This window comes from Lissotriton vulgaris, chromosome 2_1, assembly GCF_964263255.1.
Source record: "Lissotriton vulgaris chromosome 2_1, aLisVul1.2, whole genome shotgun sequence".
NCBI classification, from domain to species: Eukaryota; Metazoa; Chordata; class Amphibia; order Caudata; family Salamandridae; genus Lissotriton; species Lissotriton vulgaris.
Window position 1 is genome coordinate 631,432,286 of NC_141687.1, and position 27,417 is coordinate 631,459,702.

The 27,417-nt window shown below is 45.7% G+C and overlaps 1 protein-coding gene across 1 annotated transcript in view; it reads left to right on the forward strand.

The window, feature by feature from the left end:
- ELOA (elongin A) overlaps positions 1-27,417 on the forward strand; it is a 169,721-nt gene that overhangs the window by 58,774 nt on the left and 83,530 nt on the right. Inside the window, exons 3-6 of the mRNA XM_086955794.1 lie at positions 197-309; positions 3,916-5,125; positions 8,072-8,186; positions 12,476-12,631. Of these exons, the coding sequence (XP_086811920.1) occupies positions 197-309; positions 3,916-5,125; positions 8,072-8,186; positions 12,476-12,631 (1,594 nt within the window). The remainder of the gene's footprint in view (positions 1-196; positions 310-3,915; positions 5,126-8,071; positions 8,187-12,475; positions 12,632-27,417) is intronic.

Below are 27,417 nucleotides of genomic sequence, written 5' to 3' on the forward strand. Positions count from 1 at the left end.
TGAGTCATAGACTCTAGTTTGCATTCCAATTTGTTATGCAAGGCCTTAGATGATTAACCTGGGTATTTTACCAATTGTTGATCCAGAGTGTGTGATAGTTTTTCATCTTGAACTTGTCTTCGGCCAAACTTCCTTGAAGATTCTCCAAAGTTTGACTTGTGAATGTTCAGAGCTTTAATATTTTCTTCACTTACAGGAAACTGGTGTTGGAAAGACAGTGAACAGCTTGCGGAAACATGAGCTGGTGGGAGAGTTTGCAAAGTCCCTGGTGGCGCGGTGGAAAAAGCTGGTACCACAGGAATCTGATAGGTATGTTTAACCCTTTGTTTGTTCTGTTAATTGTGTGAGCTCTGGGGAGGTTGCTGAATGTCAAGTATGTGTGTTTTTTAATGCAGTGCCACACCAATAGTTTACTGGTTCCACTTGATACTGACAATTTGCTCGGTTAGGAGTGTTGTCAGCTCTCGAGTTTACCAATGATGAGAGCCTAGGTGGAGTATGGAGGTCCTGCTCAAATATGCAACACCAATGTCTGCCTGAATAGAGAGGCATTTGTTAGTAGTTATGAGTATACCCACTGTACAGCCTCTTATTCTCAACACAAGTAGCTGTGTGTTTAGTAGTTGTAGGGGCTTTCCGATAGACCCAATGGGGGCTTGTGGTGTATTGGGGACAGTGTGTATGTGTGTTTATGTGCACTTACAACAACAGTGAAATCTCTTCAGTCTGGTTGCCACCCTGTTTCTCACTGTCTTACTGTATGTGAGCATGTATCTCTGCCATAACACCCATGTCCTTGCCAATCTTGTCTCCGTTTATATATCCCTAATCTGATGTGTATCACTGCCCACTGTGTCTATAGCTCCATCCTCCAGTGTCTGTGCCTTCTTGACTGCCAGTTTGCGTTTGATGGTGTTTTTCAGTGTCGTCAGAGTGTCACATATGTGTTGATACAAGTGGTAGTCCAGGTGTTTTTGTAGTTGCCAGGGTGTGGTTCAAAGTTCTGGTGCCTGTGCTTGTGTGGGTGCTAGCTACATTTTTCGCTGAGGGTGCATGGGTGGATTCTTTCAAACCCCAATATGCTGAGACTACTGAGTTTAAGGATGTGGAAGCAATTTCAGCTGTATTCCCTATTGGGAATTTATTTACCCCTAAAGAAACCGAGGTCGCAATATGCACTGCCCCCGGGGGAAGGGCCCCGGGTTTAGATGGGATACCCTCTGATGTTTTTATAAACGACAAGGCGAGGTGGGCCAGGTACGTATTCCTTCTGGGAAATGCTATCGCTAAGGGAACTGCTGTCCCTGAATTATGGAAGGGAGCAACCATCATACCCATATACAAAAAAGGGGATCGGTCCCTCCCGGCCAATTACAGGCCGATAAGCTTGATCGCCACCGTCCAAAAAGTGATAGGCAGAATGGTGGATAATCAACTAACGGATTGGGTTGATGAGAACAATGCCCTGTCCCCTTATCAGGCTGGTTTTCGGCGGGCTACAAGTACAGTCGACCAGGTGTTTCGCTTTTCTCTGCTGCAGTGGGGGACGGTGTTGCTTGGCGAGGGCAGCCTGTATGTTGCCTTTGTCGACCTGCGGGCTGCCTTCGACCTGGCCCCATGGAGAAAGCTCTGGGCAGTTCTGAGCGAAATTGGTCTTCCGGCTGAGTTACTTACCCTGATAATGAGGTTGCACGAAAGCAACTTCGCTAAAGTCCAATGGGGTAAAGAATGGCGAATCATCTGCCGACTTCCCGATCGAATGTGGAGTACGACAGGGGTGTGCAATGGCCCCCTTGCTCTTTTACCTATTTGTTAATGGGATAGTGGCTCGGATGCTGGAAGCCAGTGTCCACGCATCTTCGTTGGCGGGCCTCAGGGTTCCGATCCTGATGTTCGCCGACGATACGTTGATTCTATCCAAAACGCCGGCTGGCCTGCAGCGAGCTCTAAACATTTTCGACCTCTTCTGCGGGGAGCATGGCCTGGAAGTCAACGTGGCCAAGACCAAGCTGATGGCTTTTACATCAAAACGTAGACCCCGGTTAAAAATACTCTTGAATAACTGTCAGCTTGAGGTGGTTACTGTATTTACCTACCTTGGGATACAGATAGCAAATAATTCAAGATGGTCCCAGCATATAGAAAAGGCGGTTTTGAGGCACCAACAGATCTCGGGGGCGCTTAGGGTGGAACACAAAAAGTCGAAATCCAAGCCTATAAAACCCGTCTTGGCTGTATATGATGCCAAGGCTCTTGGGTCTGCCCTGTATGGGGCTGAGCTGTGGGGATTTGGGAATCTCCTCCCCTTGCAGATATCTGAGAATAGGTTCCTCAGTGGAATCACAGGACTCCCGCAGAGTACACCATTAATCCCACTTCGTCTTGATCTAGGGAGAAGATCAGTTAGCAGCCAAGCGAGGTTGCGCCCGATTCTCTATTGGAGACGCCTTTGGACTACCCCGGAGATCCAGCATTATGCAGAGGGGTTCCAGGCCATAATCAAAGCTGACACCTTTCACAAGATAGTCTGGTTAAAAAATCTCAGGACTGCATTAGGAGATCTTGGCCTTTCTAATCTATGGGACAATCCGTCTGGGGAACCCTTCCCAAGTAAAAATATGATCAAAGGCTTATACTGGGATTGGGTAGATGGAAGACACTGGAGTAAAACGAGATCTGACACAATGACGGGGCATTTCTTTGACGTCAAATTGTATCCTGCATTGGAACCATATTGGGACAGCATTACCAACCCGGGGGATAGGAAGCTTTTCTTCCAGCTAAGATCAGGTGCCCTCCCTCTAAGATCATTGACAGCAGGTGGAGGAGTTTGACCACCTCTTGCTGCCCAGCCTGTGGTGCGGCAGATGAAACTATAGGCCACTTTCTATTCTTATGCAAAGCTTACGCCACCCCGAGAAGAGTATGGTTAGCTCCTGTCTGTAGAAATCTAGGGACATCTAGGGGTGTTGAAGCACTACGAATACTCTGTACCACCACTGATATGCCTATTGTCCTAGGAACAGCAAAGTATTTGGGGTGGGCATGGTCCATTAGACGGAGGGCAATCTCTACTAATGTAAATTGACTGGAGTACTTTCTGTGGTTTTTGTGTAATCATACATCAAAGATTTTTAATGTTTATGTATGTACAATTGTTTTATAATGTCGTATAATTAGGAAAAATCTTTTTTAAACAATGTATTTTAAATGTATGTTTGTGCTTTTATGAGTATAATTCTCGAATAAAGCTTTGATGATGAAAAATGTATTATCAAGTCCTCCCCTTTACCAAATAATAAAGTTCTTTCTGGTTAGTTGGTTGCAGGCCGAGGTTATGAGAAGCATCTGAGAACAATACTGAACATCAGCACCCAAAATCAATCTAGGGTAATGGCCTGGTTTTGTCAAAATTGGAGCTTAAATCAAACCAAGCCATTGATAAGCAATGACAGGATATTTTTGGTTCTGCCTTAGTAGAACACACAGAGTGAAGAGATGCTAGATGCCCAGCATTTTATATTGGCACAGTTTAGCTGTATTAGAAGCGTATTTTTGCTTTAAAATAATGCACAGGCACATTTCGTAGGATCTCAATTGCTGACTAATGTTAGCTGCCAGATGTAACTCCTTTAAGCACATCTGCTTTTTGGAAAGTGACAAAAAGCTTGTCTTCTTCCTCCCCTTGTTTAGTTCATCCTATGATCTAGTTAGTCCTCCTTGGGTTCTTCATCTTACTACTTCCTCACACGCCTCCAAAATGTTTTCTTTCATCTTTCTTGGTATGGCTCTTAACATTCGATCACTTCCACCTCTTTAATATTTTTCCCCACCTCGCCTTACTTCAAAATCCTTCTCATCCACATTACAAATTAAATGGATCCTTTACCTGTCTTTGTTTCCTTCTCTCTGCAGAAATAATGTCCATTCTGTGGAGCGGGAACTTGACCGAAGCAGTTCTCAAAAGCGTGCACGAGATTCTTCTCCCCAGGATTATGAAGATGAAGGCGAAAGGCAGTACAGAGCTGCAGTCCAGCCCCCTCGCAGCAAGCCTATGGAGCAGGACATTCTGGGCAAAAAGAACAGGAAAGATGCAGAGCGTGTTCACAGAATGCAAGAGGACAGGTGGCAGTCGCCACCGCATGCCCAGTACTCTGACAGGGAAGATTCAGACAATGAACATAGCCATGTGGAGGAAGCTCCTGACAGCCCACCACTTATTTACATAGACCAACATGGGCCTGAACTGAACAGCTCTCACCGCAAAACTAATAAGAGCTATTCCTCCTGGGATCCTCTGTCTGGAGGGCCAGATAAGGGTCAACGGGAGTCTGTAGACAAGACAGCACAGCGCCACAACAAGGAACACAGACCTTCACACCGCGAGAAACATCGCACAGAGGACAGTCCGAGCCATGAGAGACTATCCAAGCCCTCTTTGAAGGAGCCACACAGGGAGCAGTGTTCAGCGGGTAGCAGCCGAGATAATCTTCAGAACTGGCAGAGTGGGGGTCTTGATGCTAAGAGGGTTCGAGGACAAGAGCACATAACGCCACCCAGCATCTCAAAGAAAGAACAGTCTTTTCCACACTCTGAAGATAGGCGCGAGCATCCTGTTGCACCCAGCACATTTAAAAAAGAGCGGTCACAGGTGCATCCTGATGAGAGTCATGAGCTTGTCCGAAAACCGAAGCACCGTGATGCAGAAAAAAGTAAAAGTGATCGTACTTATCTTGAAACGGATAGTCTGAGTGCAGATCATGAGAAGGCTCGGCCTGAGCGGGAGGGGAAAAGTAAGAGCCATTCCACAGACACTAGCCCACCAGAAAAGAAATCTGTTAAATTTTCTTCTGTTGTAGACGCTGAAAAGGACGATACATTTGAACAGCCAACTATGTCCTTTGAGTCTTACCTGAGTTATGATGTTCCCAAAAAGAAGAAAAAACCTGTGAAACAGCCTGTCCCACCGCCACCCCCTGCTCCAGCAAAGGCGAGCAGTAGTAGTAGTAGCAGCAGCAACAAACAGAATGGGACAAAGGAGAGTAACAAATCTTCACAGACTAACAAAAAGAGTTCCCATGTGAAGCGTGAAAGGACTCCTTCACCCCCTCCCAAACCCAAAAAGGTAAAAGTTTCTGGAATGACGGCTCTTCAGGTTCCCAGATTATATGTTTCATTATTACCCTGTCATATAGCCACCTGGGTTGGGTTGCTGTGCCACAGGAAGCCCTTAAATGGCATTACTTTTCTCTTTTGACATGGAGGGATAAAGCTACCTACCCTGATGTTATTTTTTTGTTCCTGGAAAGCTTAAGGTTTCTGCTTGTAGGCTGCTGAGTGCCTTTGATATTTTTTCTTTCCAGCAAAATAAGCCTGCTAACCTGCAATGTGATTGTAAGTTTAATGCGCAAATTAAGTTATCCATTGTTTAATACTCCTTGTCTTGCACCCAAGGGAACTTGAAATGGAATTGGTCACTGCTGGTTATAAATGGTCATTTTAAGCCACATAACAATTTGACTTCTGTGAGCAAGAATACTTTATTTCTGTGGCAAAGTAATCCAACAGTGAAATTTGTATAGTCCAAATACACTTGAAAATAGTTGAAGCCGTTTCAGGAAACACAACTGCCTTTGAAAGACCGAGAGAAACCTGCCTGGTTAGATCGGGATGAGAAAGTGTTTGGAAAGCACAATAGAGGCATTACAAATATGGAGTAATTTATTTTTATTTGATTTGTATTTTTTGATTTTGGGTTGTAGAAACAAGGCTATTTATAGAGTTGTAGCTGTTTACAAATTGCAGATAGTCAAACTATGTAATACAGAGCTAGAATAAATTGTTAAAATAAGACACCCCTTCTATAAGGATATAGTACTATAGTACATTATTGCACAAGGGTGACAGCTACTTCCCAATTCACCATGGATAGCTCTTGTAATAGGAACTATGGATGGAAAGATGATGTTTTAAGCTCTAAGGTTATATTTAGCCTGTGGTACATTTGTGTTTTTAAACGTCACTATTGAAAATAAAGCATTGAATTGGGAATCTCCTAGCTTGATTGCAGGTCTTTGTTAGAACAGTTGGGGTGGTCTGTGTTGCTTGTTAATCCCATAATTTGTCTAGTTCTCTGTTGAAACAAGTATATTAATTCTTAGCAAAAGTCACTTTTGTTTTAATTTTAGTTATGTTGGAGGCATGGTCCTGTTGTCCTGAGTTGATTGTTATCATTGAGGGCTAAGAGGAAACCCAGATTTGCCCTTAAACCATGCCCTTTACAAGTAGAATCACTATATGTAATTTTAACAAATAATCTGCAGTGGTAACTGATTCGATTGTAGTGCTCCTGCATCCTTGCAGACAGAGAGGCAAATGGGGGAAGGGACAGGGAGCCAGATGTACGACCTTTTTTTACGGTTGCAAAAGGGAAATCGGCCTGTTTGCGACTGGAGAATTGGTATGCCCCATGTACAAACCATATTTTGTGACTGTAACCTATTACAGACTCACAAAATAGGGTTTGCGACTCCTATGAATGGGCTTGCCAAGGGCGTCCCTTCCTAATAGCGACTCGTACTTCAATGTACAATTGTTTTGCGACTCCCAATTGCGGTCGCAAAATACTCGCAGTTTACTACCTACTTCAAGTAGTTGGTAGGCCACTATCAAACGGGAAGGGGTACCCAGGGGACACCTTCTCCATTGTGAATGGATTTGAAAATATCCCGGACCACTGCCTACTCTTAAAAAATGAAACCAGCGTTTCACTTTTCTTTTCTTTTTTAAATGCATCCCGTATTTCTTTAAGGAAAACAGGCTGCATTTGAAAGAAAAAGGAAACTGCTTTATTTAAAAAGCAGTCACAGACATGGTGGTCTGCTGACCCCAGCAGCACACCATTCCTTGGAGTGCTAGCCATTCCCAATCGGGTCGCTAATTGCACCTTCCTCATGAATATAAATGACGCATGCAGCGTGCGACCCCATTAGGAATCGCAAACCGCGTCTGAGACACTGTTGTAAATTATAATTCCTGAGTCACAAAAGAACGCAATTTGCGGCTCACAAATTGTAAGGGTTGTCTCTATTTTAACTGATATTGTGGTAGGCAGAGTCCTTAGCAGGGTGAGTGACTACGCCCTGTGCATTACTTGCTGCTTGGTCCTCGAACCTTTTTTGCAGGAAACCTGTTGAATTCCTTCTTCCAAGGAGTACTTTGTTAATTCTTCTCTTTCTACTCATTTTCGACCAACATGAGAAAAAACTGCTTGCAAGCAAGTTTTGATCAGCCTGGTTGCCCAAGGAATGAAAAGAATTTAGCCATTTGCAGTGCCGGCTAGTGCAAAACTCCAGTGGGATAGGTGGTGGGTGGGAACGGGGTTGACCCTTACTTGGTCTGGTGGAGTCTTAGGTCTATTACTGCTTGCACAGTCTTTTCGCGATATGTTGGATTCAGAATATGAGCATTGTCTGGTGCTATACTCACGATATATTTTTTTGCAGTGTTTTGTGCATTTTTTTGAGATGGAGTCTGTTATGGCTCCTTATGAGTCACACTGTGTTAAGGTTTTTTTTATTGTGCCCTATGCATCAATTCTGATTGTCAATTGTGTGCGTAGTGCTAATGTTTGATCTGTTGTGCATTGCGTGTGGCTTCAACCGATACCCTGCTTGGTATATTTCTGTGAACCAAATCCATTTCATCGTCTTTCTTTCTGTGTGGTTCATTGCTGCATTTCATATTTTGTTAGAGGTTGAATCCATTACTCTGCTGAGTGATGCAGCAGATGTGTGTTACTTCATCTGCAGCATCACTTGGGCTGAGGTCTGTTACAAGGGCCTTGGTGAATTGCTCTTGGTTAAATCAATTATTGTGCCCACAGCATTGCTCATGATCTTGTATATTAGGATGCCCAATTCATTCTTTATGGTTCAGCCCCTTATTGCTGCTTGTGCATCACTCAAATCTGTCACTGTCTTTTGAAATGCTTGGATTGATTACTTGGGCTTGTGTTTTTCTCAGGGCGGAAGCCATTACTGTGTACCTGATGTCTGTTTTTTCCTTGCAGATTAAGATTGATGCTGTGCCAGTGTTACCAGATATTCCCTTGCCCCCTATACAGCCAAATTATCGCCCTTTGCCTACTCTAGAGACAGTTCCCTTCTCACCACAGAAGAAAAAAAGTAAGTTGTGTACATACTATGAATAATGAGGGAATAGGAAAGGAGATTAGCTATTTTGGGGCCCTTTAGGTCTCTTGTCCCTCTATCCTTTCTCTCTGCACCTGTAGTAAAGGTTTCTATCCACAGCCCATGATGCCTTTTTAGGTCTAGACTATTCTATCCCGCAGGGATAAATAGACAAGAGTATAGTAGGCAAAACAAGCTCTTAAACCATTGCGGATTTAGTACAGTTCATGTGAACACAATCACGCGCATTCTCCCCACGGGCATTTTTTTTTCAAGAGCTTTCATTGGCTTTTCACTTTGTGCACGCTGCATTCACCTGCCCAGTCCTCCCACCCCCTCCCTCTCCAGCGTGCGCCTCTCGCTCATCACACCCCCTCCCTCTCCAGCACGCCAACATGCAGCCCACAGCCTCTCTCCCATTGCACATTCTCCCCACGGGCATATTTTTCAAGAGCTTTTGTTGGCTCTTCACTTTGTGCACGCTGCATTCAGCTGCCCAGTCATCCCACCCCCTGCCTCTCCAGCGCGCGCGTCTCGCTCATCACACCCTCGCCCACCCACCCCCCACACAGCAGCGCCGAGAAGCTTGTTTCCTCTAGTAACATATCGTTTGCTACCTCTTGTATTTTGTTTGCTCTTGATACTTGCACAATTGTCACTATTGCCTCATGTAACGGAACGTTTGCTTTTGTAACATGCTCACTTGTAATTTTTGCTTCATGTATCACTACTGTTTCTATTGTGAAGCACCCTGACACCTTCGGGTTAAGTTCGCGCTATATAAAAACGCCTCCCGTGCTTTCTTCCGCCGCCATTGCCTTGAGCTCTCGCGCTCCTTTCTCCCTCTCTCCCGCGCGCTCGCCACCGCTCTGAGCCAACTAAAGAGCGGGTACAGCAGCTCGTGCACCAACTGAGAACAACGCACAAGCTCAAAAGCCAAACTGGATAACTACGCATGTGCGTGACCTCCCAAACGCAACTCGTACCTGCGCATATGTCACTACCTTAATTTGTGCGCACGCGCTGTCATCGGAGTCGCGCGTACAGTCTCGCGACTTTCTTTTCTCCGATTGCAGGCTCTTTGTGTGGTCTGCGCATGTGTGCTGGTGAAGTGTTTTCCCGTTTCTCATCCTACACGCCCTTCCAGCGCCTCTACTTACCGAACTACAGACGCCAGATTTTTCGTCACAAGTAGAAGTGTTAAGGGGCCTCTAAAGTTATATTTATTTAATATTTTGCACATAGTAGTGGCATTATGGTGTATATCAGCTACAGAAGTATAGCATTACATGCCAATCTACGTTGGTTTCATTGTTTTCGAAGGAAAATACCGATCTTTTAGGGAAGTCATGTTGACAACATTTAGCTGAGTGCTAGGCTTTTGTGATAAAACCATCACAAAGCATACAGGCATAGTTAAATGTACTGCCTTTATGGGCCTTGGGTGAACCTTCAAAAACCATAGGTCGATTCCAGTATCATTAACATTTTCTTCCGCCCTACGCTACGTCCAACATGGAGCGCAAGGCGGCCCACTTAAGCCATGTGCTCTCTTGCTGAGTCAGTGTTTTGCCTAAACACATGTAAACAACTGCGTGAAACTGTGTTCCTTTCACCGCCAGGGCTGCTGGTTGAGTCCTTTTATTTTACATTTTCTTAAAGGTTTCCTTTAATTTGCTTATTTCTCCTTATAGTTATTTATTTTTGTCTCATTCGTCAGCATCTACTACTAGGTGCACATCCCCTCCACCCCTTATATGTATTTATTGACATTTGGGTATAAACAACGATACTGCTGCATGCTGCAGACTACCACACAACTCACACTCCTGCATGCCACACACTCCTGACACCACACACTGCTACACGCCACACACTGTGGAGAAGTGTGGCTCAATGGTTAGAGCGGCAGACCCTGATGCAGAGGTCTGGCCTGGGACCAGGGTTCAATACCTGCCTCGGCGGGTATTGAATCCTCGGACCTGATAATTCCTGCCTCGGTGCCTATTCTAATCATGGGTCCCACTCTGCAACTCTGAGCAGTAGCTTGCTTAATCTCCACAACGGCCCCAACAGCGCTGGGATGCCTGGCTTCACCTTGGGGGTGCCCAGGAGTGGACATTTCACAGGGAAAAGCCAGGAAGGGTTCCACAGCGGTATGAGTACAGCGCCAGGATGCCCCGGAATTGGGCGGCAGTGCGCTTTACAAGTACAAATACATACATACATACTGCTGCACGCCACACACTGCTGCACGCCACACACTGCTGCGCGCCAACTCCACCCTCCAACTCCACCTCCACCATACAAATTCAACCCCCTACTCCACCCCCTACTCCACCCCCAACTCCACCCCCAACTCCACCCTCCAACTCCACCCTCCAACTCCACCCTCCAACTCCACTCTCCACCCCCACCCTCCACACTCCACACTCCACACTCCAACTCTGCCCTCCAACTACAACTCCGCCCTCCAACTACAAATCCGCACTACAACTGCGCCCTCACTCGTATCTATTGGCCTCACTCTATCTATCTATCGGCCTCACTCTATCTATCTATCTATGTAACGCCCTCACTCTATCTATCTATCTATCTATCTATCTATCTATCTATCTATCTATCTATCTATCTATCTATCTATGTAACGCCCTCACTCTATCTATCTATCTATGTAACGCCCTCACTCTATCTATCTATCTATCTATCTATCTAACGCCCTCACTCTATCTATCTATCTATGTAACGCCCTCACTCTATCTATGTATCTATCTATGTAACGCCCTCACTCTATCTATGTATCTATCTATGTAACGCCCTCACTCTATCTATGTATCTATCTATGTAACGCCCTCACTCTATCTATCTATCTATCTATCTATCTATGTAACGCCCTCACTCTATCTATCTATGTAACGCCCTCACTCTATCTATCTATGTAACGCCCTCACTCTATCTATCTATGTAACGCCCTCACTCTATCTATCTATGTAATGCCCTCACTCTATCTATCGATCTATGTAATGCCCTCACTCTATCTATCGATCTATGTAATGCCCTCACTCTATCTATCGATCTATGTAATGCCCTCACTCTATCTATCGATCTATGTAATGCCCTCACTCTATCTATGTAACGCCCTCACTCTATCTATCTATGTAACGCCCTCACTCTATCTATCTATGTAACGCCCTCAGTCTTATCTATCTATCTATGTAACACCCTCAGTCTTATCGATCTATCTATGTAACGCCCTCACTCCTATCTATGTAACGCCCTCACTCCTATCTATGTAACGCCCTCACTCCTATCTATGTAACGCCCTCACTCCTATCTATGTAACGCCCTCACTCCTATCTATGTAACGCCCTCACTCCTATCTATGTAACGCCCTCACTCCTATCTATGTAACGCCCTCACTCTATCTATGTAACGCCCTCACTCTATCTATCTGTCTATGTAAAGCGCCCTCACTCTATCAATCTATGTATCGCCCTCACTCGTATCTATGTAACGCCCTCACTCTATCTATCTGTCTATGTAACGCCCTCACTCTATCTATCTGTCTATGTAACGCCCTCACTCCTATCTATGTAACGCCCTCACTCTATCTATCTGTCTATGTAACGCCCTCACTCTATCTATCTATGTTTTGCCCTCACTCTATCTATCTATCTATCTATCTATCTATCTATCTATCTATCGCATCACCACAGCATCACTCAGCACCACCACAACATCACTCAGCGCCACCACAGCATCAATCTGTGCAATCATTCAACAACAACTGGTTCAAATATGTTCGCTCAATGTTTCAAGCTTTATTACAAATGTCACAAAAAGATGTTAATATTTCACTTCTGTTCTTGGATTTTCTTCATAATAAAATACAATGAACACAATCTTCACTAAAGTTTAAGCTATTGCCATTATAAATTACAATAATTTTTTTTAAAGTATTAATACAAATAAAAATGGCTTGTAATTTTTGTAATAATTATCAATACATCTAAGTCATGTATATACAACACATATTGCGTTACAAATGCTATAGGTGTCACATTTGCGAAAGTTAAAACTATTGGCATTGTAAATGACAAAGCTATTAATTTCGCTATTTTCAAAACCAACACATAAATAAAAAATGTGTTATTTACAATACCAATAGCTCAAACTTTCCTAATGCGAGACCTATTGCATTGCAAATGCTTGTTGCCAGAGTTAATAATTGGAGTTTGTGACAGCTGTAATGTGGTGACCTTGCTCTCTTCTTTTCCTATTAGTAGCCCCATCAGTATTGGAAGAGGATGAGGCTGGCTTTACTGGACGCAGATTCAATTCCAAGATGCAAGTCTATTCTGGCACGAAGACTGCCTACCTACCTAAGATGATGTCGCTCTACGAGCAGTGTATCCGTGTGCTTGCAAATAACATAGACTGTGAGTATGGAAGCTTGTTATCCTCTGTCCATCCCACTTGCTTGTCTTTAATTCTGTGGAAGCACGACCATCCTAAGCCAACTCCCTCCTGCCCTACAGCAGTTCATGCTCAGTTCATTGTACCTGTAGGGAAACATGCTTGATGTACTGTATCTGAGCGTAACCCTCTATCAGTTAGATTTGGTTCATGTGCTGTTTACATGTTTGTGTGTCAATGGCATAAGGGCTCTGTCTCAGCGTCTCGGATTAGGATTTGCTCTTCAATGCATGCGAGACCCGGAGCTATAGTAGGCCCCATTTTTAATGTGGTAGCAATTACAGGTCGTTTTTAGGTGTAGCCTACCAGGCAGCACAAGCTGTCTGGTATTGAAATACCTACTGTGGACATACATTCAGCTTACAGTTTGTTGACTTTATTGCCACTGTCATTTGCTTGTTTCTTATTCAATGACTTGTCTTACTCTCTTATGTTTGTCCCTCCCCTAGAGCAAAGTCTCTTCATGATACCTTTTATTTTCTGACTTCTATTCTTCACTGCTCACGTTTTTAGGGATATCCTTTTTAGGGCTCGCTCCTCGTGATGCACTTGGCAGCAGTGCTCGCGCAGGCGAGCTGTTTTGTAGGGGGGTTTGGAAACGGACCCTGGAATCGCACACGCACGTGTGTGTGCTTTTCTTTTGGGGTTCCGCTATTGGGCTTTGTGTGTGTGTTTTTTTTTAACAGAGCACGCAATAGGCCAAAGGCGGGAGCATTGCTCCGCTCATGGCCTATTGGTGTCTGTTATGCGCACCAAAGCCCATATGTCTTCAATTATCGTGCCCAGACACTGCACGATAATTGAAGACCTATGGCTCGCAGTGGCGCGTGCACCACTCGCGGGCGCTTTGAATTTTTTTTTTTTTTTTACATTAGCTATTGCTTTCGCGATCGCTTTTTTATTTAAATGTATTCTATGGAAGAAATGCACTCAAAAGGCACTTATCTAATGACGACCTGAAGTATTCAATTAACTCAGTAAGTAGTTTCTGCCATAAAGTATGTGTGATGTTCATCCTGACTTTGCAACAGCATCAAACAGTAAACGGTGAAAACGGTTTTCTGTGCAGGGGGCAATACAATCATCAAAATCCAGGGCACAATTCGGACGCTCGTATAAATAGTGAAACTTAGAGGATTAGCTTCCCATTACCAGGCGGCTGAGAAATGTTACCTGGTGCCACAGCGCTGTTGCTTACATTTCGAAAACGCTAGTTTTAGGTGTGCCCGGGCCGATTTTTGGATCTCAATCCAACCCAGGGTATCGGATACGAGTGGCGAGGGGAGCTACGGGAGGGTTGGGGCTATTGGGGGAGGAGTTGGGTGTGATTTGTATTAGTTGGATCGAAGTTGGGTGACCCAGAGGTATTTGGGAGTTTTGCTGTGTATGCTTAAGGTTCAGTGGCGGCTCTCAACGGTAACGCTGTGGTGTGGGGAGGCGGGCTGGGTGTTGGTCAGTGGAGCACGGCATACGACTTCAGATGTTTATTTATTTATGTTCACCTGTATGTCGGACAACAGTACCCCAGCCCTGCCCCTCCCCCTTCCTTACTGTGTTACATTTGCAAGACGCCACTGTTAAGGTTCCGTTTTAGGTTTCAGCAGTGCCGACACTCTAGACTGCATACATATCTTGTTGAATTTTTGCTTTAGTCTCTAAATACCTGTAAAAATTTCACAAAATGCACGGATTGTATCGGTTTCTTTGTGAAAACCTTAATAAAAACTTTGAGAGAAGATAAAAGTCCAGAAGGAAACGCACTCTTCCACTGGAGGATGCAACATTCTTTGAGCAGGCAGAGCTGAACAGCCCGTTTTAGATAACATTACTTGCCCTGTTACTGATTGCACTGACCCCTGGTCCACTCAGCAGATCCTCCATCATTAATCCACTTTAGCTTGCTAGTGAGAGTCGCCATCAAACTAATAAAATATGTCCAGGATAGCAGGACCTCCATAACTGGACCATGAATCTACTACGAAGGATCTCAACCCATATACCTTTAGCATATTACTTACAAATATCAATCTTACCTGATTAGCTTGTTTGAATATCCATCACCAGAGGCAACTAAAACAGAAAGCTGCAGGAGGCTGACTTCCTTTTATGTAATTCGGTAGGAAGAGGAAGCCATTTTGAGAGGATGAGAAACTAGACTTTAAACATACATTTACATAGACTGCAGGATTTTTTAGCTTTGAAGGTTCTGTCTCCAGGGGTTGTTGCTCACATAGTGAAGACTGTGGCGGGTGAGACAGATGAAGTCGTAATGCACCATCTGCTGGAGTCTGAACTAAAGTGTTAGGTCTCATGATCTTTGCAACAATTCACTTGTCCGTGACATAAAATTTGGACCATTTGTGGCATTTGTTTAAGCTTGCTCGATTTATAGGTGTCTTCTGTACTCATGCTGTGTGTTACACCTTCAGCCTTAGGTGTTTGGCTTCAGCATTGGCAAATTCAATAGGTTTGGCTTGAATTTTGATTCCAGGAAAAAAAATGTTTTTAAAGCCTATAGCAGTGGAAAATGCAAAACAATAAGTATTGTTTTCTTTAAAGAGTGCATCAATGGGCTACGTAATTTATAGTGCGGTGTTTCAGTGTACTTTCAAAGATGTAAAATAGTCCTTTATGCATGGCGGTGCAATCACTTACCAGGAGAGGGAACGACACACAAAACAGCCAATAAATAGCATTTGATGTGAAACTGTTATTCCTGGGTGGAGCCAAGCTCATTAGTGATGTTGTAATGTTAGATCACGCAGACGGCTGATCCGTCAAGCCAACCCGTGGAGAAGTGTAGCTCAATGGTTAGAGCGGCAGACCCTGATGCAGAGGTCTAGCCCGGGACCAGGGTTCAATTCCCCGCCTCCGCGGGTCTTGGGCTCAAAATTCCACGGACCTGATAATTCTCACCTCGGTGCCTATTCCAATCATAGAGTCCCACTCGGCAACTCTGGGCAATAGCTTGCTTAATCTCCACAACGGCCCCCACAACGCTAAGGATGCCTGGCATTCACCCTGGGGTTGCCCAGGAGTGGTCGCCTCACAGGGAAAGTCAGGACGGGTTCCACAGCGGTATTCGTACAAGTGCCTTGAGACCCTTGCGGGTGAGTAGTGCGCTATACAAGTATCAATTTACAATTTTTACAATTTACATGAAATCCCAATATGTAAACTGCTGAAGACTAAAAAGCCAAGAGGACGCCTCTCGTTTATGCCTAAACGATTCGGCGGATGAAAGAGGGGGCAGCCTACATGTCAGCGGGGCTTTAAGTGGGATGAAAAAACTGTGTGGGGGCAGGGTCTCGTAAAGGGGCGTTCCCGATGTAATTAAGGTGATTGCTTAAAAAACTGAACTTAAATCTGTGCTCAGCATAGTGTGGCTCGCGGCTGTGTTTTTCTGCATCTGTCATTGCCTCCGGATCTAAAACACAAGTAACATCACACCTACAACAAGCCAGGACTAATGGCTTTGTCAATGGTTGTTAGTGCATAAGATAAATAAGCAACAACTACGGCTTTGTCGTATATAATATTGAAAATGCTTCAGTTCTGAAATGATGAAACTGTGAAAGCACTAAAACAAGTCTTTTTTACATCAAAGGCTTGGAGCAGTAGTACTGCTGCAGAATTGAAATTTTTTTTTCACCCTGAGGATGAGGGAAAAACTGGAAAGCCCGATAGGGACCCGTCTCGGCACCTGCTTTTAAGGACCTGGCCCACTTAAAGCCCTGCGTGTGAGTAGGCATGCCTGTATTCTTGTAAACATGAAAGCGCTGCATATTTTGCCCCATGAGAAGAGGCACACCTTGAGTGAATGAAGAAAAGTACTATATTCAGTCTGAAATCAAAAGATGTTCCCAGTGCAGTAAGTTTGCAGTAACCTCCCCCCTCCTGCTGCCTTGCGTCTGTGAGGTCGAGCACAGAGTGACCGTGTTCGATGAGCAGAACTGTAAAGTTGACCTAGGCTATACCATGTAACCTCTGATGCACGGTGCGCCCTTGGGCATCTTTTGTCAGTGACAAGTTGACTCTTAGCTAGTATCTTCCCCAAATTCCCATCCCTGCTCTTCTGTAGAGCACCCCCTTTTGTACCGATTCGTTCGCCATAAGTTGGCAGGGTATGCTCCGACATGAGTCCCTTGCTCACTTTGCCACTGGATTCAAGCAAGCCTGGCTGAAGATGGCTGAAATGCCAGAAACCGGTCCTAGGAAGCTTGAATCCGGTCCAGGGAAGGAATGGCTTGGCAGTTCGGGCTGGACTGTTCCCATGAGGCACAGGGTCAGACTGATTTGCATATGGCCATGTCTGAACTGGGGTGGCAGAGTGGGCTAAAGAACGGTGATGGATTTAACCCTGATCTGTTTCCTGGGTGTGAGTGTTTGATTGGTTCCGATGCTCCGTCCAGCACCACCCCCTTTTGTACCGCTTCTGTAGAAAAGGCTCCTGTTTGCCCTCTTTCTCGGCTGGGAAATGATCCCCTCTTTCCACCAACTGCCGAGCAGTCACCTACGGTCCCTGCTGTCCCCTCCCCCGTCCCGTCCCCACTACAGGATAATTCAGAAAGCTCACCGAGTTTCCCCGGCAACCACGCCTTGTCTCCTCCGAGCTGGGGGTTAAGCCGGAGAGGCTTATTGTATTACTGGGGTGTGCGACTTGGGTCCGCTGTCCTCCCGCCGTGTGGGAGTTTGGACACGGGGCAAGCGAGGAAGTGGCATGAAAGGCCCGAGGCGTCCCAGGGCAGAGGGGTACCACGGACCTGCATCCTGCACCGGTCTCCAGGGCAACCAGGACTGCTTCCGGGAGCGATTAACTTGGTGCCTTTGAAGCGCACTGCACGGGGGTGGCAGAGAACACCCCCAAAACTGGTGCGGGTTTCAAAGCTCACCCCAGGCTCTCTTTCGGTTCACAACTCCATTTCTACCCAGCGTGTGCCCGAGACCCCCAATGGATATGAGCCAAGAAGAACAAACAGGACCTTGCCTTTTCCAGGGACACCCCACCTGCGTCGAAGTAGAAAATCCGATTTGTGACAGGCCAGCACCTTCCAAGTGCAGCGGAAGGTTAACTTTTCACTCCCGTCATTAGAATGTCATTGAAGTAATGTTTTTGTCACCACAACTAATGAAGAAACCCTAAGTCTGCTTTAAGCTTTAAATGTCCACAAATTCAATGAGAATATTGCTACCATATTTTGCAGATATTGTAGACTTGGGATCTCACCCTATGCTAATCCTCACAACATGCACACTATATTCTAGTATAGAATTCATAAGAGAACCAGCAATGCTTCCGTAGTGCTTTTTAGGTGGAGCCTGGGCAGCACATGCACTGCTCTGTGAGGCAAGCTGTATTTGAGTATGGAGTTGAAGCTCCGCTCACTCTCCCCCATATTTTTCATTGGCTTGTTTCATTGTCCTTTGTAAATGCTGGCTTTTGAGTTGTTAATAGGCTTGTTAGTCCCTCCTTAGTACTGTCTTGTCTTCATTTGTAACCTCCCATGTCGACTGGTCCTTTTATTTCTGTTGTTACACAGTATGTCTTATTTAGTCTGTAAGTACTATTTTCTTTAATGAGTTTCTCCTGCTGTAGGTACAACATACTTTCCTGCAACATTCAACGTGCCATGCGCGCTTTCACTTCTCAAGACGTCCGGGACCATGGCGGCCACTACTTTAAAATGAAATAGGTCTTGCATTTACAAAAACCTGAGCTATTGGCACTGTAAAGAACAATGCCTTTAATTTATATGTTAATTATCGAAATAGATAAATAAAAGGCATTGCCATTTACAATACCAATAGCTTAAACAATCGCAAATGCGAGACCTATTGCATTGCAATGCAATAGTTCTCGCATTAATAAAGTTTGAGCTATTGGTGTTGTATTATTTATCAATGCCAATAGCTCAAACTTTAATAATGCGAGACCTATTGCATTGCAAATGCTTGTTTTCTTTTTCATTCGGCACTCCATTAAAGTACGTGTTGTATAAATCTCTCCCATATGTGCTTCACCCCCCTCAAATACCTGTAACTCATTGTTTCTCCCCAGTCCATCCAGCTTTTCTGTAAAAGCCAGCAGCAGGCATTTTTTGCAGAAATAGGGCTCAACATCAGGCTTTCAAAAGAGTTGTTTTTGTTTCTTTGCCTGCGTGTCACATTTTACAAAAAAATGGCACACAAATGCTTTATTGTCTCTGGGGGAAGGGCCACTGCCACTGGTGTCTGAGGCAGAAGGTGTACTTGGCATGACCCTTCTGGAGGCCCAAAAATCTGCTCTTGGGACTCCTATTGAAGACCAAATGACTGGATCCTGTGGTAGTAAATTAGGCCTTGGCAAACAGTTCCCTTTTCAATCTGACACTTCCTTATTCTTTTTAATGTCTGGTCTGTTTCTTGAGTGGAAAATATTTAAAAAAGAAACCATGGCACTTATAAAAATTTAACATTTTAATTCGGTGTAAGGTATTGTGCTACCACAAAATCTTTGCTTTTCCTTCCAATATATTGAAATGCTTTTTTCTTTTTGTAAACAATACTTTACTTACAAACACTGGCAAAGCCAACAGCTCAGCCTTCCCATTATAAAGGTGAAATCGATTTGATATGTAATTGCTTTTCTTTAGATGACATACTACTATTGAAAAACCACAGGCAATGAATTACATTGCATTGGGCAGAGAGAGGAGCCCTGCCTCTGAAAGACACAGACTAATTTAAGCATAGCTCGAAAAAAGTTCAGAACTACTCAATTGGCCTTTTAACATAGCGTCCCATGTTAAAACTTGACACATTCACTTTTCCACTCTTGGGATCTGCTTAGGGATCATGCTTTTTGTAGGCCTATTATGACCTTCTGCTCAGTATATCTGCATGGGTACATGACTGGACGGCTGGTCTTGAGACTGGAAAGTCTCCTGCGTGGATTACAGCAGTGTGTCTGCACTACCAGTATATGTTATCCTGATTTTTCGATTTTGATCCCAGCCTCACGTTGATGCAGTGTGTGCGTGGAGGCTTAGGCCTGCATTTAGCTTGCGATCGGTACCTGAACAAAGCTTGACAATTGGGCTTTGCCCCCATTTTAGCTACTAGATGCTGATTTTCGACTCGGAAAGTGCACTGAAGCGTGCTAACCAGACCTCTGTGCCAGTGCCCCTTCCCTACAACAAGGTAATGTCTAATTGTCCTACAATTGGGCAAGGACTGTAGAACCCCTGTACATCCCTAGTAAATGATACTCGGGTACCTACGGCAGGGGTTCTAAAGAGGGTCCCTAAGGGCTGCAGCAAATCTTATGCCACAATAAGAGACCCGCATGCAAATTCCACACAGACTGCCAGTGCAGGCTCCGTGACCTGGTGCACACCATGAGTGAAAACACAACATGACGCACTTCTGTGTGTCATGCCAAAGTCACTGCATCTAATATATGTAAACGCTAATGGACAGTGGTATTGTTTTTTAGGAAAAGGGCGCCACTAAGGAGAATAACACAAATATTGTTATGAAAAATGTCTATCTTTATCTTGGTGCTGAAAGGTGAGGAGAACCACCAAAATCCCCAAAACTGGTAGCCTTAGCCAAATAAACATAAGAAAGAAAATCGTCAGCACACAAAAGTAATGTCACAGTGATTATCAAAGTTGCAGAATGTGAGCACAAAATCAAAAGCGTGAAAATAAATTCTTTTTCTTTTTCTTTATTCCTTGAATCTTCAAAACAGCCACACCAGGCAACACGTGTTTCGTCGATTACAAGGGAAATCGTCTCACAACTTTATCAAGGCTATGTTCTCTGTATGTATTTCCTTATATTGTGGTGATAATTCCAACCCACAAGGGGTTCTGTTACTTGCGACGTCCACTAAATTTGTGTGAATATCCAAAGGGTCCAAGTGTGTCACACAGTTTTTGATTCGTAATGTGTGGGAATAGGTCTAGGGACGTCGCTCCTCGTGTACCTCAGAGTATGGAGTTCCTTGTAAGTGACAAAACACTTTTGTGTGCTGAGGATTTTCATTGTAGTATATGTAAGTCACCCCTACAGTAGGCCTTTGAACCCTAGGGCATGGTACATTCTATTTCATGTGAGGACATATTTCCTTGCAGGCGGGTGCAGTGATAACATTGCCGATCCAGAAAAAGCACTAAGTGTCCATTTCTGAGAACTAAAAATTCATAACTCAAAAAGCACTTCCCTAATTTCTTTTTGTGTGTGTGTGTGTGTGTGTGTGTGTGTGGGTGTGTGTGTGTGTGTGTAATAAATGCTTAGCACCACCCTCTGATATGCCTAAGTGCTCGATCACACTACTATAGAAGAGCATTTTGGTTGTCATTTGTTCCTTTGTTCTTTTGGGGGGTGCCTGGCCTCTGCAAGACATACCTCTTTAAGGTATACCATATAGAGAGCCAGCTTCCTACAGCTACTTTCCCTGACATTGATTTCACACATGCAGCACAGTGGTGACAGTATACTGTGTTTAGTGGTGATTTTATAGTCTGTCCAGGCCTTTTTAGGTCTCGCCTGGAAATCGCATCCGAAGGATGCGTCCAGGCTGGAGACTTAAAGCTGTCTGACACGGGGGAATGAAGGACAAGAAACTGTGACGAGCTTATCCTTGGCTGGATTCAGCTGCGTGCACGCGCATCAACATTCACGCATGCGCACATCACAGCCACACGCATACACAGCACTCACGCATGCCCACATACACACGCATACACAGGCACACCCCCGATGCCGCCGCCGCACCTACACGCATACACAGAGACCCCTCCACACACACCAGCCCCTCTCCTCCCGGCTCCACTCACCGGTGTCTGGCGGGCGCTCCCCGGGTCTCCAGGCTCCTTCCCTTCCTCCGCAGCTGCAGGCTCTCCCCACATCACGGGGGCCCGCTGCTGGACAGAAGGCTTCTCTGTGGCCGGGCGGTGGTAGCGCTCGGCGGGGCTCTCTCTCCACATGGGAGCCCCGCCTCCTCAGTGCGCCCGCTTCGCCCCGCAGGTCTTCACCCGGTCCCCCATCTCGGGACCGGGACTTTAAGGGAAACATTATCCAGGGCTCCTTCCTGGTCACGGGAGCCCCGGGCCCGCAATGCTCACGCCACTTCCTGCTGCCGGCTCCTCTTCCTGGTTGCACGTCAGGTCCCGGGCCAGCAGCCAATCAGAGCGCGGCCCGGGAATGACGTCCCGGCCTGCCTGACTTCCTTTTAAGATTCCATGACAAACGTGATGCCGAGGATGCGATGGACGCCATGGACGGAGCCGTACTGGATGGGCGCGAACTTCGGGTGCAGATGGCTCGTTATGGAAGGCCACCAGACTCGCACCATAGCCGCAGAATCAGCAAGGGAAGTAGCATTTAGACCACATGCATTTCTGATGGCTGTTAAGTACATTGTGAGGGAAATCAACACACAAAGAGTAAGAGAGGCACATATACAAAGACTTCTGAAACACAGTCCTTGGGTTAATTCAAAGGTCAATACAAAATCACGATGGCAGAGGCAAGTTTTCCTTAACTTTCTCGTGAACCCTTTTATTCATCATTTGAAAAAAATGGAATGTGCAACACAGCCAATGCATTTCACCTGGACAACTGCGCGGAAGGTTGTAGACCTCATCCCGTCGTTGCATCGAAGAGTCACACTAATGCCCATTGCTCGCCCTAAGCAGGTCAGCTGTGTTCATGCCAGAATGTACAAGTAACTTCACCGCACTGCAACAATCTTGAATAGCCTGGATGAGAGACGCCTAAAGGTCGTTTGGAACAGCCGGTAAAACATGTGCCACTGTGTCCTAAAGAGCATGAGAGCAGTAACCTAGAAGGCAATTGGAATTCAATGGCCTCGGGGCAAGACACAGAGGTGAAAATTTGTTTGTGAATGATGGATCTGAGGTCAGCATTGAGTTGGCTCTGGACCTGTTCCAGGTTTAAGGGGCACAGATGATGCTGAAGGTGCCAGCAAAAGTCCGACTTGAGGCACCTGCAGACAGTGAGTGCAGAGTGCGTGCAGAAACAGTGAGTGCAGAGTGCGTGCAGAGTGACAGTGAGTGCAGGGTGAGTGCAGAGTGACAGTGAGTGCAGAGTGACAGTGAGTGCAGAGTGACAGTGAGTGCAGAGTGACAGTGCGTGCAGAGTGACAGTGCGTGCAGAGTGACAGTGCGTGCAGAGTGACAGTGCGTGCAGAGTGACAGTGCGTGCAGAGTGACAGTGCGTGCAGAGTGACAGTGAGTGCAGAGTGACAGTGAGTGCAGAGTGACAGTGAGTGCAGAGTGACAGTGAGTGCAGAGTGACAGTGAGTGCAGAGTGCGTGCAGAGTGACAGTGCGTGCAGAGTGACAGTGCGTGCAGAGTGACAGTGCGTGCAGAGTGACAGTGAGTGCAGAGTGCGTGCAGAGTGACAGTGAGTGCAGAGTGACAGTGAGTGCAGAGTGACAGTGAGTGCAGAGTGAGTGCAGAGTGACAGTGAGTGCAGAGTGAGTGCAGAGTGACAGTGAGTGCAGAGTGACAGTGAGTGCAGAGTGACAGTGAGTGCAGAGTGACAGTGAGTGCAGAGTGACAGTGAGTGCAGAGTGACAGTGAGTGCAGAGTGACAGTGAGTGCAGAGTGACAGTGAGTGCAGAGTGACAGTGAGTGCAGAGTGACAGTGAGTGCAGAGTGACAGTGAGTGCAGAGTGAGTGCGGAGTGACAGTGAGTGCAGAGTGCGGAGTGACAGTGAGTGCGGAGTGACAGTGAGTGCAGAGTGAGTGCAGAGTGACAGTGAGTGCGGAGTGACAGTGAGTGCAGAGTGACAGTGAGTGCAGAGTGACAGTGCGTGCAGAGTGACAGTGAGTGCAGAGTGACAGTGAGTGCAGAGTGACAGTGAGTGCAGAGTGACAGTGAGTGCAGAGTGACAGTGAGTGCAGAGTGACAGTGAGTGCAGAGTGAGTGCAGAGTGACAGTGAGTGCAGAGTGAGTGCAGAGTGACAGTGAGTGCAGAGTGACAGTGAGTGCAGAGTGACAGTGAGTGCAGAGTGACAGTGAGTGCAGAGTGCGGAGTGACAGTGAGTGCGGAGTGACAGTGAGTGCAGAGTGACAGTGAGTGCAGAGTGACAGTGAGTGCAGAGTGACAGTGAGTGCAGAGTGACAGTGAGTGCAGAGTGACAGTGAGTGCAGAGTGACAGTGAGTGCAGAGTGACAGTGAGTGCAGAGTGACAGCAGAGTGACAGTGAGTGCAGAGTGACAGTGAGTGCAGAGTGACAGTGAGTGCAGAGTGACAGTGAGTGCAGAGTGACAGTGAGTGCAGAGTGCGGAGTGACAGTGAGTGCGGAGTGACAGTGAGTGCAGAGTGACAGTGAGTGCAGAGTGACAGTGAGTGCAGAGTGACAGTGAGTGCAGAGTGACAGTGAGTGCAGAGTGACAGTGAGTGCAGAGTGAGTGCAGAGTGACAGTGAGTGCAGAGTGACAGTGAGTGCAGAGTGACAGTGAGTGCAGAGTGACAGTGAGTGCAGAGTGACAGTGAGTGCAGAGTGACAGTGAGTGCGGAGTGACAGTGAGTGCAGAGTGACAGTGAGTGCAGAGTGACAGTGAGTGCAGAGTGACAGTGAGTGCAGAGTGACAGTGAGTGCGGAGTGACAGTGAGTGCGGAGTGACAGTGAGTGCAGAGTGACAGTGAGTGCAGAGTGACAGTGAGTGCAGAGTGACAGTGAGTGCAGAGTGACAGTGAGTGCAGAGTGACAGTGAGTGCAGAGTGACAGTGAGTGCAGAGTGACAGTGAGTGCAGAGTGACAGTGAGTGCAGAGTGACAGTGAGTGCAGAGTGACAGTGAGTGCGGAGTGACAGTGAGTGCGGAGTGACAGTGAGTGCGGAGTGACAGTGAGTGCAGAGTGACAGTGAGTGCAGAGTGACAGTGAGTGCAGAGTGACAGTGAGTGCAGAGTGACAGTGAGTGCAGAGTGCGGAGTGACAGTGAGTGCGGAGTGACAGTGAGTGCGGAGTGACAGTGAGTGCAGAGTGACAGTGAGTGCAGAGTGACAGTGAGTGCAGAGTGACAGTGAGTGCAGAGTGACAGTGAGTGCAGAGTGACAGTGAGTGCAGAGTGACAGTGAGTGCAGAGTGACAGTGAGTGCAGAGTGACAGTGAGTGCAGAGTGACAGTGAGTGCAGAGTGCGGAGTGACAGTGAGTGCGGAGTGACAGTGAGTGCAGAGTGAGTGCAGAGTGACAGTGAGTGCAGAGTGACAGTGAGTGCAGAGTGACAGTGAGTGCAGAGTGACAGTGAGTGCAGAGTGACAGTGAGTGCAGAGTGACAGTGAGTGCAGAGTGACAGTGAGTGCAGAGTGACAGTGAGTGCAGAGTGCGTGCAGAGTGACAGTGAGTGCAGAGTGACAGTGAGTGCAGAGTGACAGTGAGTACAGTCACTCAGCACCACCATATTATCACTCAGAACCACCACAGCATCACTCAGAACCACCACAGCACCACTCAGCACCACCACAGCATCATTCAGCACCACCACAGCACCACCACAGCACCACCACAGCACCACCACAGCACCACCATAGCACCACTCAGCACCACCACAGCATCACTCAGCATCACCACAGCCCCATTCAGCACCACCACAGCCCCATTCAGCACCACCACAGCCCCATTCAGCACCACCACATCATCACTCAGCACCACCACAGCACAAATATGTTCTCTCAATGTTTCAAGCTTTATTACAAATGTCACAAAAAGATGTTAATATTTCACTTCTGTTCTTGGATTTCGTTACAATAAAATACACTGAACATAATCTTCACAAAAGTTATTTACAAAAGTTTAAGCTATTGCCATTATAAATTACAATCACTTTTATTAAGTATTAAAAAAAATTAAAAGCCATTGTTATTTGTAATATCAATACATCTAAGTCACGTAAATACAAATGTTGCATTACAAATGCTATAGGTGTCACATTTGCGACAGTTATAACTATTGGCATTGTAAATGACAAAGCTATTAATTTAGCTATTTTCAAAACCAACACATAAATGAACATTTGGTGAATTACCATTAAAATATTTGACTTTTTTACTAAGATATTATTGTACTCTTTTATGCAAACAAAATTTAGATACTGCATAAATAACTTTAATAAAACATATTTTATATGTAGCTTTTTATGTAAAAAAAAAACTATAGCACAAAGCAAAAAACAATTGCCATTTACAATGCTAATAGCTCAAATTTAAATAATGCGAGACATATTGCATTGCAAATGCTTGTTACATGTTGTGTTGGTGGGAGTCCTCTGACCCACTCATCTAAAGTTCAACTGCTCCTGATGCCAAGATTTTGCAGCGTGAATCTTTTTGGTGGGTATCAACGTAGTACCATTTGGTGCCCTTCTGTGACGTCGGAAACTCCCACCTTTGGTAGCCATCTTCAGATTCATTTTTTCCGCCGTTGGGTCTGGATCGATACGGAAGGAGCTCCCAAGATTAAAGAGAAGAATCGAGAACAGGCAAAAGAAGCTACCAAAGGTGGGAGCTTCCGGAGGAAGCCAGTCGACGTCACGGAAGGGCACCAAATGGTACTACGATGACGCCCACCAGCAACAACAACAAAACAAGCATTTGCAATCCAATAGGTCTCGCTTTAGGAAAGTGTGAGCTATTGGTATTGTAAATGACACATTTTTTTTATTGTGTGTTGGCTTTGAAAATATATAAATTAATAGCATTGTTATTCACAAAGCCAATAGCTTACACTTTCCTAATGCGAGTCCTATTGGCTATGGTAATGCTTGTTGGTAGCAAGCAAGGACAGTGCTGTTATGGTGCCGAGTGATGATTTGGTTGGGCTGAGTGATGTGGTGGTGTCCCAGAGTGATGTGGTGGTGTCCCTGAGTGAATTGGGGTTTTCCCCGAGTGATGTGGTGGTGAGGGTGAGTGAGGGTGTGTGAGGGTGAGGGTGACGGGGATGAGGGTGAGGGGGTGTGAGGGTGAGGAGGTGTGAGGGTGAGGGTCCGAAATAAATGGTGGCAGGGCAGACATCATAAGTAGGGCTCCCAGTTTTATGGTATTTCTTTTTTTGCCATTTCCGTCTGTATTTATCCATATTTATTTTTTGGGCATTTTATCTGTGTTTATCCACATTTATTTTTCCCACAAGTAAAAGACGACGCTGCATCTAGTATTTTTCCACATTTATTTAAATCCTGGCCACTACACTGACCACTTGAAATACGGACCCCTTGAATTACGGTGCTCTTTCACACAGACTCCTTTCTCAGACCTAAAATACATATTTGCCATCACTGCAAGTCAGTGGATTTATTATGAAAGTCTTCAATAGACATACATGAAATAACCACCTTTTCAGACACACCGGTTGCAGCTGAAAAGCGACAGTCTTGTTATAAATGTAAATTTGCTGCAGAAGAAAGATCTTGCAGGCTTTGTGTTCGAGGATGAGATCAGTGGAATCAGACCAGCAGGAAGAGCAATAAGGTGTAGCTTATAAGTAAATGTACTCCAGCGCTAAGAAACAGCCTTCAGTGAGCAATACACAGGTTATTGGCTTGCGAGTGAAGCATTCTTAGGAAGTACCTCCTATTCATCAAAAATATCCCTTCGGGGCTGACATGCATAGCTCAACTAATGCAGGCACCCTCACTTACCACCTGGTGTCTCTGGTAACAGAGATGTGGTCTCACGGATAGACTGTCGACTTTGGAGCTGGGAAACTACTCCACATCCTGTGATTCCGGGCA